The 12919-nt window shown below is 48.7% G+C and overlaps 1 protein-coding gene across 9 annotated transcripts in view; it reads left to right on the top strand.

The window, feature by feature from the left end:
* The first annotated feature begins 313 nt into the window (after window positions 1-313).
* CRY2 (cryptochrome circadian regulator 2) overlaps window positions 314-12919 on the top strand; it is a 39079-nt gene continuing 26473 nt past the window's right edge. For 4 of the 9 annotated variants that reach the window (XM_064576580.1, XM_064576577.1, XM_064576575.1 and 1 more), the window contains exons 1-2: window positions 314-565; window positions 10899-11007. In XM_064576580.1, coding sequence (XP_064432650.1) covers window positions 351-565; window positions 10899-11007 — 324 coding nt within the window. In that variant the 5' untranslated portion in view covers window positions 314-350. The other 5 variants (XM_064576579.1, XM_064576573.1, XM_064576578.1 and 2 more) reach the window with 5 other exon arrangements.

Genomic DNA, 12919 nt, shown 5'->3' with positions numbered 1-12919 from the left:
CCAGCGACAGGCTTACAACAGGACGCATGAAAGAGATCCTCGGTCCCTTGAGACTCCTTCCACGCCCAGACCTCTGCAGCGATCGGCAACTTGCGTCACCAGCTCAGCCCGCCGCCTCCTCTCAGGCCGATCGACACATGGTGGGAACGTGAGGGGGCGGGGCCAGACTCTGCGTCGCTGGGCCAATCGCCCGGCGGGAGGCGCCCAGCCAATGGCAGAGGCGCTCCAGGGCCTCGGGGGTGGGGCCACAGAGAGGAACGGCGGCGTCGTAGGTCACTGGGCGGACCAGGGGCGGGGCCCGCGGGGCCGACGGGGGCGGAGCGGCGGAGGCCTGAGCCCTCGGAGAGGTGATGGCGGCGGCTGTGGTCACGGCGGTAGCGGCGGCCCAGGCCTCGGCAGCCGGAGTGGATGGCGCCTCCTCGGTGCACTGGTTCCGCAAAGGGCTGCGGCTCCACGACAACCCTGCGCTGCTGGCGGCCGTGCGCGGGGCGCGCTGCGTACGCTGCGTTTACATCCTGGACCCTTGGTTCGCGGCCTCCTCCTCAGTGGGGATCAACCGATGGAGGTAAGGGGGCTCCAGAGCGGGGTCGTGGGCCCGGGGGAAGCGGCCTGGCCTCGAGCGCGCCCGGCGAACAGCCCGGGTCGCCCCCGCCCTACAGAGAGGGAGGCTCTGCCCCCCAGGCCCCACGGCCGAAAGACCCCGGCCTGAGGGAGGTGGGACAGCGAGACGGAGCCGGGCCTCCAGAGGGGAGAAGCCGGGACGAGGGAAGCAATTAGTCATCTTAGTAATGGCCTGGGTGGGCCAGGGCTGGACCTCTGACAGCGCGTTCGCACTGTGTATTAGCCCCTTGGGGGCCTCACAGCATTCCTGTGGGACGGAGATCTTATTCCCCATTGTGCAGGTGGAACTCCTGAGGCCTAGAGACGCAGAGCTGGCCTGCCCAAGGACTTGAAGCCAGGGAGTGGCAGAGCAGGGACTCCTGGTCCTGGTCCAGGGCTCTTAGGGGTGTGCTCAGGGAGGGGAAGAAAGGAGATACTGGGATGTGAGGGCAGGGACGCGTTTCTGGGTTTCCCAGTCGGTAGCACGGCAGGTGCTTCTGGCATTCTTCAAGAAAAGAGCCTATTGCTGGGCTCCAGAAGGTCATCGCTAAGCTTCTGGTTTGTTTGAATCCATCCCTTCAGCCATCCTGGTTTCCCTCCACCAAGACCTTCCTGCTTCTGGAGGTGCCTAGAGACCCTGGCTTAGCATTAGATAAGGCAGGTGTCGTCTCCCTTTTATTATGAAGACCCCAAGAGCTTGTCCAGTTAGAGGCACTTTGTGTCCTGAGCTAGAAAGTAGTACTTAAACCCATTTTGAAGAATTCCCTCAACTGCTAGCTTGAGGTTGAGCTTGCTAGGAAAAAAAAGAGAGAGAGGGAGGGAGGGAAGGAAAGAAGGAGAGAGAGAGAGAGAAAGAAAGAAAGAGGGACCAAAATATCACTTCCTTCCTTCTCTTCTCATGAGATTGATTTTAAGGGACAGTTGAACCACTATAGATTAGACTTTTATCAACTGATATGCTGAAGTTAGCGAGCAGGATAGCTGTGATATCAAGGAGATCCTTCTTTGATGATTCCCAGGAAATGCAGTCGACAGAATCATGGGAAAGGATTAACAGGTAGGTAGCTGATGTCTTTTCTCTGTAATCAGTGTTTAAAACCAAGGAGTGGGGCGCCTGGGTGGCTCAGCCGTTAAGCGTCTGCCTTCAGCTCAGGTCATGATCCCAGGGTCCTGGGATCGAGCCCCACATCAGGCTCCCTGCTCAGCAGAAAGCCTGCTTCTCCCTCTCCCACTCCCCCTGCTTGTGTTCCCTCTCTTGCTGTGTCTCTCTCTGTCACATAAATAAATAAAATCTTTAAAAAATTAAAAAATAAAAAAAAATAAAACCAAGGAGTTTTGAAACATCCTGTACCCTTCTCTCTTTAAAACACCCCACAGCTGTCCTTTGACTTGTTTGCATTGTTCTGGGGGATGTTTGCCTGTGGCCATGTTGCATTGATGGGCAGTGTTATTCCCAGGCTACGGTGGCTTTCAGTACACCATTCTTTTCCTCCCCGAGGTGTGTGCCCTGCTAGGAGAGTGAGTAGCCCAAGCAGTGGGTCTATTAAATGCCCCCTCCTGCCCCATTTATATAGAGAGAACAACTAAAGATAGTCCTGTGGAGAGCCTGCCCACACAGTTTTCAGGGTGCTCTATTGCTCTGCCTCTGCTCCAGTTTCTATAGATAGGAGGTTGGGTTTGACAAACATCTTCAAATGGCCATCCCTGGCATGGGCATTAAACCAAGCCTCAGACTTTGCCCTCTGTTCATGGCAGTGTGCCAATTAGAGCAGAGTAAATAAATCTGACTACTACTTGCTTGTTACGTTGTCATGAAAGAGGTTTTATTTTACCGGGGTTGGGGGGACATTGCATAGGACTGTCTACTCGTTTGTGGTAGTGGAGATTAAAAATCAGCAAAACCTCTGTTGCTTATTAAACTCAGATTTGCTAGGATCTAGGTGTTTCTGGATTTTTGTGGGTCACTCTTTTGTGACAGTGCTTTTGAGCAAGTGAAGGAGAAAAGGAATGTGGCAGCTCAGATGCCTTAGTCAAATCCTGAAGTCAGAGGCCATGTAGGAATGTAGATATTAATTGAACAATGATTTTAATGAGTGCCTAGTATCTGCCAGGCACTGATCTGGGTGTTGCTAGGGACACAGCAGTGAACAAGCAGTTGTGTCCAGAGCTCCTGGAGCCTACATTTTAGTGGAGGGAGACAAGTAAACAACCATAATTTAGTAGAACTGAGTGCCATGAAATAAATAAAATAGGGGGACGGACTAGAGCGGCATCAGTCTTGCTGCACATGGGAACCACTAAAGGATCTTTAAAAGATGCTTGGACTCTGTCCTCCTCCAATTCTGATTTAATGGTTCTAGGTTATGGCCTGGGCATTAGAATTTTCAAAGCTCTCATGTGCAGTGAAGCCTGAGAAGCACTGGACTGGAGAACCCCAGACTTGAGCCTGACATCTTGGGAAATGTGTTGCAGTGCTTTGTCAGGGAGGCTAATTAGCTTTGGCATTCAGAAGAAAGAGGTGAGGGGTGCCTGGGTGGCTCAGTCGTTAAGCGTCTGCCTTCGGCTCGGTCATGATCCCAGGATCCTGGGATCGAGCCCCGCATCTGGGTCCCTGCTCCGTGGGAAGCCTGCTTCTCCCTCTCCCACTCTGCCTGCTTCTGTTCCCTCTCTCGCTGTGTCTCTCTCTGTCAAATAAATAAATAAAATCTTAAAAAAGAAGAAGAAGAAGAAGAAAGAGGTGAAAAAACACAAAACAGATGGAATATGATAACTGCTCCTGGGCCTGGAAGCAGATATGCCACTTGCCACCCCCACCATACTCTTTGCTCCCGTGATCAGATCCAGAGCAGAGCTGCAGACTGTTTTACACACTCAGTTGGGGGTTGGGGCAGTGATGGAGCCAGCTGTACCTCTGCATAATTACGGTCTGTGTAATCTTCCGGTGGCTGTTTCTAGATCTGGGAGTGATCTGGGACTACTGTGCTGCAGCATAACATCCTAGCTCTGCAGATACTTCAGTTGCTGCCTCTGAGAAGCCTCCCTAGAAAGGGTGGGCCGTGGGCCATCTGCAAGAGGTGGGGGGAATCAAGATCTCAGATGTTTATTCTCCTCCTGCACGTCTTACACTAACTGCTGCACTGCATTTTTCAGCAGATGAATCAGATTAAAATAACCATAAATGGCACTTTCTAAGAGTCAAAGAGGACAGAGAAAGGCAACCAAGAAGTATGTATATTAGCGGAGCAGAAAGGCTGGCATACTCCTTGCCTTGGTGGTAGTGGGAAGCTGATGGGCTAATTGTAGCTCAGTGAGCCTCAGGACGTTTTTTGTCAAGCACTAGTTGGCTAAGCCCTTTGCCATTTTTCCCAGCCCCACCTTGCCCAGATATGCTGCATGTGGAGGGAGGTACTGCAGTGAGAACCACCCGAGAAAGGGGGAGTGATCAGCTTCTAGATTTAAAAATGGGTACTCAAGGGTCGCCTGGGTGGCTCAGTCGTTAAGCGTCTGCCTTCGGCTCAGGTCATGATCCCAGGGTCCTGGGATTGAGCCCTGCATCGGGCTCCCTGCTCTGCAGGAAACCTGCTTCTACCTCTCCCACTTCCCCTGCTTGTGTTCCCTCTCTTGCTCTCTCTCTGTCAAATAAATAAATAAATAAATCTTAAAAATAAATAAATAAATAAAAATGGGTACTCAAGGGGCGCCTGGGTGGCTCAGTTGTTAAGCGTCTGCCTTCGGCTCAGGTCATGATCCCAGGGTCCTGGGATCAAGCCTGGCATCGGGCTCCCTGCTCTGCGGGAAGCCTGCTTCTCCCTCTCCCACTCTGCCTGCTTCTGTTCCCTCTCTCGCTGTGTCTCTTTCTGTCAAATAAATAAATAAAATCTTTAAAAAATAAAAATAAAAATGGGTACTCAAAATGGGTTTTCATTGCCTTCCTCTTGCTCCTGCAACTTCGATTGGTGTTGGCAATAATTCACCGTGCCATTTATTTAAATCATTTTCTCCCTAGCTCTGTGCTGCCCCTGCATTCAGGAGCTTCCAGGACAGGGAGAGTTGGTAAAAATAAAATATCAGTCCATGTAGCTCAGAATTAATAAATGAGGTGAACTGGGAACTCCAGGATGCCTGGTGAGAACAATGTGTCTGTCATCCCGGTGCTGGGAGCTAATCATTATGAGACTGTCGATTTGGTTGGTTTGTCCCTGGGACTTGGTCAGCAAGCAGGGGATTGAGAACTGTAGTCTACTGGGGGAGAAATCTGAGTTTCTCTGAGCTGTTCACACTGGTACCCAAGAGAATCACTTCACTGTTCTGCTGCTGAGGAAATGTTTCCATGTGCCGAAAAGGGAAGAAAATCTTCATCTTTTTCTTTGAAATTAGGAAAGAATAAATATATTTTTAAGTGAGTGATACTTAGAGATCAATCCCTGCTATGGATTGTGGGTTTGGGCCACCCTTTTCCATGGGGCTTATGCTCTCTTACTTAGGATAAATTAATTTCTATTAATATCCTATGTAGCCAGTCTGGGCAAGCCTATGATATCATCATATAGTTAGATAACCTTGGCTTGATGCAGAGAGACTTGGTCAAGGGCAATCTGGATCCAAAAAAGAGTTCACTATCATCCCTCCTCCTGTTAACAACAAATAAAACATTCCTCAATGCAGAATCTGCCATCTCTAGGGAAGGTTTTCTCTAAAGATCCGCCTGTCTTATTCTGAAGGGCTAGCCGCATGGAGTGCCTGATTTACAGAGTCCTTTCTGTGTTTTTGGAAATCCATGTTTGGTCTTCTCCAGTGCTGTCCGCCTCTAGCTCCAGAGCACTTACATAATGTAATTCAGTTGCACATGTTGTCTAATCCTAAGGGTGAGCTTTAACTGCTCGCACAGGACCGTGTGCTCTGAATTTTGGCCATGTGAGCTCAGCTTGGAGCTGCCAAGGGTGAGCCGCCAGCCCCAAATGCCACCATCTCCAATGCCCAGGCCCGTTTTCTTTAGAGTCCACCCTCATTGGAGTGAAGAGAAACTGGCCATGTGGAGAGGAGTGGGTTTTTTTTGTTGTTGTGTTTTTTTTTTTTTTAATGAAAACTGGGTCTTTTTTTTTTTTTTTTAAGATTTTATTTATTTATTTGACAGAGAGTGAGAGATCACAAGCAGGGGAAGTGGGAGAGGGAGAAGCAGTCTCCCCACCGAGCAGGGAGCCCGATGCGGGGCTCAATCCCAGGACCCCGGGATCATGACCTGAGCTGAAGGCAGACGCTTAACTGACTGAGCCACCCAGGCGCCCCAGGAGTGTTCTAAGAGAGGGCAAAAGGCCCCAAATTCTCTCCAGTGAAAGAATGCGTACCCCTGCCCCAGCAAGCATTTGCCCAGTAGTAATGCTGCTCCCTGTTTCTTTGGTGTAATGCAAAACTGTCACCTGGCAGGTGAGGTGCTATAGCAGTGGGTTCTCTTTCTCTGGCTGCCTGGCAGCTGGGGCTCCTGGGGGCCTGTTGCCTTTTATGGGGGCCATCCTTAAACCTCCTTCCTGAAAAGCCCTATAGGGCTGGACTCAGGAGGGAAGTTGGAAGTAACAGAGCATATCTAGAGCATCAAAGAGGAGGCAGAAACCAGGATCTCAAAGAGAAAAATTTTAGTAGAAACAAATTAGAAGTAAAGAAAGGCAACTTACAAACAGAAGCTAGAAGTGGAGTTCAGTTTTCTAGAATAGTGCTTGTGAAACTTCAGTGTGCAAAGGAATCACCAGAGGCTCTTGCTAAAATGCAGATTCTGATCCTGGACATCTGTGATTCTGCATTTCAACAAGCTTCTGGGTGATTCACAGCTGTTGAGCCTCAGAGGACCAAGGATCTGGGGCCAAAGGTGTTGGCTGCGGTTCCCCTTGACGGCTACATCTTGGACAGCACAGCCTCAGTGCTCAGGCGGGAGGCCCTGCTCAAGAAGCAGTAGAGCCTGTTGGTTAAGAATGCAGACGCTGAGCCACACTGCCTGGTTTGAATTCTGGCCACTTATTAGCAAATTACTTAATCAATCTGTGCCTTAGTTTCCGCATCTGTGAAATGGGAATAATCATAGTACCTACTTCACAGATCTGTTTGAGAGGGAAATGAGATAATGTATGCAAAATAAGTAGACCAGTGCTGGGTTCATTACAAATGCTGATTAAATGTTAGTTGTTGCTGTTACCGTTACTATCATTTGGTTGCAGAGTTCAGAGTCGGGCCTTCTGCTTCCTGCCTCAGCTGTAGACTTCTCTTGTCAAAGAAGAAAAGGGCTCTCGTGGGGTTATCTTACTCATCTTACTTCAGAGATGCTTAGTTTAGAATTTCTCCTTTTAGTAAATGAGGTCTAGAAATACAGCTCTGGGGAGGCAGCTGGAGCCTAGCTTTCACGTTCACGTCAGCCTTATTTATAGCTTCAAACTGAAAACCTGTGCAGCCTGGTGGCCTGTGAGGGAGGAGGCCACCACCGTGCATGGCAGGGACATTCCTGAGAGCCTCAGATGGGAGACCCAGTGCCCTGAGGTGATGGAATTTAAGTTTCCAGTTACCTCTGGGCATTCTCCCCAGCAGGGCCCAGGTTTCACGGTGGTAGAAGGCTGTTCACAGGGGCCTTTCTTCTTTTCCTCTTGAGAGGAACAGTGTGGCCTGGGAAGAGGCCAACACAAGTGCAAGTGCGTCACTCCCGGCTTAGCTTTCCTTTTCTGAGGGTGTCAGTTTCTTAAAAACAAAAATTCACAGAGGCAGAGCTTGGGGTTTCGGAAAGCAATAGTCTCCCATCTCTGCCTCTCTCGGAGAGTCTCTGCAGGCTAGCAGGATGCTTTGGGCTGAGCGTGGGACTTAGCTCCTGCTGGAATGTGGGTCTGTAGCATTTGCTGCCCTGGGAGTGTCATGTTGTTGACGTCAGAGGCAGCAGCAGGGGACTGGTTCTAGTTGGCAGCCTGGGAACAGGGGCTGCTCCTGTAAGCCAGCAGCAGTCAGGGGATGCAATGTGCTGCAGAAGAGGCATGGGGCTTCATTGTGTTCAGAATAAAATCTCGTGATTTCCATCATTGATGGGGATGGGTGGGGGATGGCAAAATGTAGATAGCAGGGGTATGTGTGAACCAGGCTGACCTGTCAGGGCTTGGTTCCTGACGAAGTTCCGAATGTCCACGGATTACCTATATTCAGGTTTGTGTTTGTCAGAGAGGGATTCCAAACACTTGAGGTCTGGCAGAATCTCAGCCCCTGGAGTCGTGTCTGGCGTGCCACTAAAAGGCTTTAAATATGGGGCACAGCTTCCTATGGCAGCTTTGTTGCTTAATAATTATGATCTTAAGCAAATTAATTATCCTGTGTTTCATTTTCCTCATCTATAAAATGAAGACAATATTTCCCTTCAAAATGTATTGAAAGACCTAAAAAGAAAACATGCTTAAAAAGCATAAACAGACAGTTAATAACATTGATGACACTGTTTGCCTCTGGGGAGGGTAATTAAATTCCTGACGGATAAAGGGAAGACTTTTTACGAGGTACCTTTTTATAACTTGAATTTTAAATTACATAATTATCTGTTTAAAATGCTAATTTCATTTAATTTAAAAATAAAACACATGTTGGGGGCGCCTGGGTGGCTCAGTCGGTTAGGCGACTGCCTTCGGCTCAGGTCGTGGTCCTGGAGTCCCGGGATCGAGTCCCACGTCGGGCTCCCTGCTCGGCGGGGAGTCTGCTTCTCCCTCTGACCCTCCCCCCTCTCATGTGCTCTCTCTCTCTCATTCTCTCTCTGTCAAATAATAAATAAAATCTTTATTAAAAAAAATAAATAAATAAAACACATGTTGGGATGCCTGGCTGGCTTAGTGGGTAGAGCATGCAACTCTTTTTTTTTTTTTTTTTTTTTTTTTAGAGAGGGAGGGAAGTGAAGAGAGACAGAGGAAGAGAGACAGAGAATCTTTTTTTTTTTTTAAAGATTTTTATTTATTTATTTAACAGAGATAGAGAGAGAGCACAAGTAGGCAGAGCGGCAGACAGAGGGAGAGGGAGAAGCAGGCTCTCCGCCAAGCAGGGAGCCCGATGCGGGGCTCGATCCCAGGACCCCGGGATTACGACCCAAGCCGAAGGCAGCCGCTTAACTGACTGACGCCCCGAGAATCTTTTTTTTTAAGATTTTATTTATTTATTTGAGAGCAAGCGGGAGAGCACAAGAAAGAGCATGAGTGGAGAAGGGGGAGGGGTGCAGAGGGAGAGGCAGAAGCAGATTCCCTGCTGAGCAGGGAGCCTGACAGAGAGCTTGATCCCAGGACCCTGGGACCATCACCTGAGCCGAAGGCAGACAGTTGACTGACTGAGCCACCCAGGCACCCTGAGAGAGAGAGACTCTTAAGCAGGCTCCGTGCTGGGCATGGGGCTCGACCTCACAGCCCTGAGATCATGACCTGAGCCAAAATCAAGAGTCAGGCACTTAACTGACTGAGCCACTGAAGTGCCCCGAGCATGCGACTCTTGATTGGAGGTTATAAGTTTGAGCCCCATGTTGGTTGTAGAGATTACTTAAAAATAAAATCTTTTAAAACAAACAAACAAACAAACAAACATATGTCAGGGGCACCTGGCTAGCTCAATCAGTAGAATGTGTGACTTTTGATCTCGGGGTTGTGAGTTCGAGCCCCACATGGGGTGTAGAGATTACTAAAAAAAATAAACTTAAAAAAAATTAAAAATAAAACACATGTCATAAAAATGTACTGATAGATTTCTCAGAGAGGTGGTTGTGCCTACCTGAACAGTAAATAAATGTTTGTGGTCAAATAAAAATAAATAAAACACCGAAGGCATTCAGTGAATGCCGTTTCCTTCTCCACAGTGATCGGCTCTCAAGACTAGGTCTCTTGAGTATCTGGGGGTGCCCCCCCAGCCCTCTACCCCCAAAAGCATGTGAAGATATCCTGTAGAGAAATACCTTCTAAGGCCTTCTCCCTTTTGGGATGAGAATCTGGTGGCCAGAGCCCTGGAGAATGAGCCACCTGCCAAATGAAACGCTGGGAACTGGGGACCCAGCCCAGGCTGTGGGGCTGTGGCAGTAGACGTATGTGCAGCCCAAATCGTGAATAGAGAGAGGCAGGGTGGACAAGATAGGTAGGATTTGCCAGCGCTATTGCAGTCTTGTTCCTCTCTAGTAGGACCTCAGGCTTCTATACCAAGGTATTGCTTTTGTTTTTCAGACGGCTTTCTCCCCTGTTCTCCCTTTTGATTTTCACAACAGCCTGTGATAGGTGGCTATTTACACACACTGCCTGAGGCTGAGAGGGAAGTGCCTTGCCTCAGATCACAGAAAAACCACCAGAGTAGGAGCAGCTCACATTTTTTTTTAAAAAGATTTTATTTATTTATTTATTTTTAAAGATTTTATTTATTTTTTTAGAGAGCGAGCGAGAGAGAAACAGAATGAGAGGGGAGAGGGTCAGAGGGAGAAGCAGGCTCCCCGCTGAGCCGGGAGCCCGACGCGGGACTCGATCCCAGGACCCTGGGATCATGACCTGAGCCGAAGGCAGATGCTTAACCATCTGAGCCACCCAGGCACCCCTGTTTATTTATTTATTTGAGAGAGAGTGAGAAACAGCATGAGAGGGGAGAGGGTCAGAGGGAGAAGCAGGCTCCCCGCTGAGCAGGGAGCCCGATGTGGGACTCGATACCAGGACCCTGGGATCATGACCTGAGCTGAAGGCAGACGCTTAACCATCTGAGCCACCCAGGCGCCCAGAGATTTTATTTATTTATTTATTTATTTATTTATTTATTTATTTATTTATTTGAGAGAGAGTGAGAAACAGCATGAGAGGGGAGAGGGTCAGAGGGAAAAGCAGGCTCCCCGCCGAGCCGGGAGCCCGATGCGGGACTTGATCCCGGGACCCTGGGGTCATAACCTGAGCCAAAGGCAGTCGCTTAACCAACTGAGCCACCCAGGCGCCCAGGAGCAGCTCACATTTGTTCCAGGTTTTCTGTATGTCAGACCCTGTACTAAATGTTTTTCATGCATTATTTGACTTTCTTTTCTTAGCAGTTCTAGGAGCTAGGTACTAACATCAACTCCATGTTACAGATCAGAAAGAAAAAAAAACTGAACAGGTTAAGTAACTGCCTAAAGCCACACAGCTAGGAAGTGGCCAAGTCAGGATTTCAGTGGAGGGTGTGCTCATGGGCCACCACATCCTGGCCGGAGTGGAGTACTAATGGGGTCCCAGCATCTCCCTGCTTTGTCAGGAAGAAGAGTGCCTCTTTCGTAACGCTACCCCCAAAGGCCTTTGTGGGCTCTGCAGGTTCCTACTTCAGTCTCTGGAAGATTTGGATACAAGCTTAAGAAAACTGAACTCTCGCCTGTTTGTAGTCCGGGGACAGCCCGCTGACGTATTCCCAAGATTATTCAAGGTAAGTGTGCAGACTCCTAGAGAAGACAGGGAGATTCTGTTCTCTAGACTTTCCCCGCAGACTGAATGAGGTGATATTCTGACTCAGAAACGGGAACCCGTCAGTGCTGGTCTGTAGAGGAGTTGGGAGCAAAGCCGATCAGTTTGCCGACAGAATGGAAACTGTGTTAAGGAAAAAAGTCTGTGAAACCAGTGTCTTGTTGGAAAGTTCCCAGCTCAGTCCAGACAAGGGATGTGGCAAGTTATCCCACCCTGCATGCCATTGGCTTCCTCAGATGTTTCCTTGGCTTCAGCCAACAAGATTTATTAGGGCTCTTCCTATGCCAGGAGTTTGAGGACAAGTTTTCCTTTTTAGCACGGGGCGTTTCCTGTCTTGCGATGTGCTGTTTATTGGGGAAAAAATCAGCCTTTTTGAGGGAGCTCCGTTCTCCCGGGGCAAATGGTTGATAAAATCTTCACTTGGGTACTATGTAGGCCTCTGTCTATTCTATCAGGTAGCCAGCTCCCCTGCCCCCGCTCCAGCCCCTTTCTTTATAAAGCAGAACTACTCGTGGACAGAGGGCTCTAGGACAGTCTCTCCTCATCCTCAGCAGTGCAGGGTCATTTTCATAGCCCCTTCCACCCCAACTCCCTTCCCTACCCTTCCACGGGGGGAAGACCAGAGGAAAGGTCTGCTGTCAAGGCAAGCAGCTTAGGAAATACCTCATCATTCACTCATCATTCACTTCACCTCCCCACACCCCCACACAGACACACACATATAAATCAACCATGCTGGAAATAGCCGATGTTCACTGAGGACAGAGTAGGAGTCAAGAGCCCTTCTAAGTAAATGCTTTACATATATTAATTTTCATAGCAGCCCCAGAGGTATGTGCTGCTATCCCTGTTCTAGATGAGGGAACAATAACTTCGTGGTTGTGAAGCCGAGAGGTGATGATCAAAGATTTGAGCCCCGGCTCTCTGGCTCCAGATTTGTGTCCTTAACCAGCACACCACAAAACACAGTGGCCTCTTCTCCTCCTCTGCATTGTCTCCCCTCTCTCCCCCTAGCACCTCAGAGGCCAACCCAGCAATGGCCCAGAGGTACGGAGGATCAGTCAGTCAGTCCTTTAGCATATAATAGTCCCCCTCTCCCCTTATCCATCACCTGCTGTCAACCGTAGCCTGGAAGCAGATGATCCTCCTTCTGACAGAGAGTCAGTAGGTCATCGGGTAGCTCAGCACCACATCGCAACACCTGCGTCCTTCCCCTCACTCACCTCCTCACGTAGGCATTATATTGTCTCATGTTATCACAGGAAGAAGGGACAGTGCAGTGTAAGGTACGGCAAGGGGTGCTTTACGACCGAGAACCACTTTCACGTAACTTTTATTACAGTATATTTTATAGTTGTTCTATTCTATTAGTAGTTACTCTTGTTAATCTGTTGTGCCTAACTTATAAATTAAACTTTATCCTAAGTAAGTATGTATAGGAAAAACCATAGCACTCTGTGTAGGGTTCAGTACTATCTTCAGTTGCAGGCATCCACTGGTGGTCTTGGAACACATCCCTGCAGACAGGAGGCGACTACCGTATATTTATTGAGCTTCTACTATGTCCTAGGCCCCCAGTGAGGTACTAGGATAATGATGAGACAGCATGGTTTCTGCTCTGAGAGCTCACACTCTTAATGGGGGAAATAGGCAAGTAATGGGCAACTTCACTGCCATATGATAAATGCTGTGATGGGAAAAGGGCAACGTGCAGGAAAAATTCCTGTTGAAAGAGAAGGTCAAGGAAAGCTTCTTGGAGAAAGTGGCATCTAATAATATTTTTTTTATTATTCACCAAGTTAATGTCATTTATATGAATTGCTAAGCATGGTACCTGGCTCGTAGTAAGGGCTCAATAAATATTTAGTCCCATT

The sequence above is a fragment of the Mirounga angustirostris genome, unplaced genomic scaffold, assembly GCF_029215605.1.
Source record: "Mirounga angustirostris isolate CCGP_5_RB_7025 unplaced genomic scaffold, mMirAng1.0.hap1 SCAF_13, whole genome shotgun sequence".
Classification (NCBI taxonomy): Eukaryota; Metazoa; Chordata; class Mammalia; order Carnivora; family Phocidae; genus Mirounga; species Mirounga angustirostris.
Note: the sequence above shows the minus strand (reverse complement) of the source record. Positions and strands in the feature narration are given on the sequence as shown.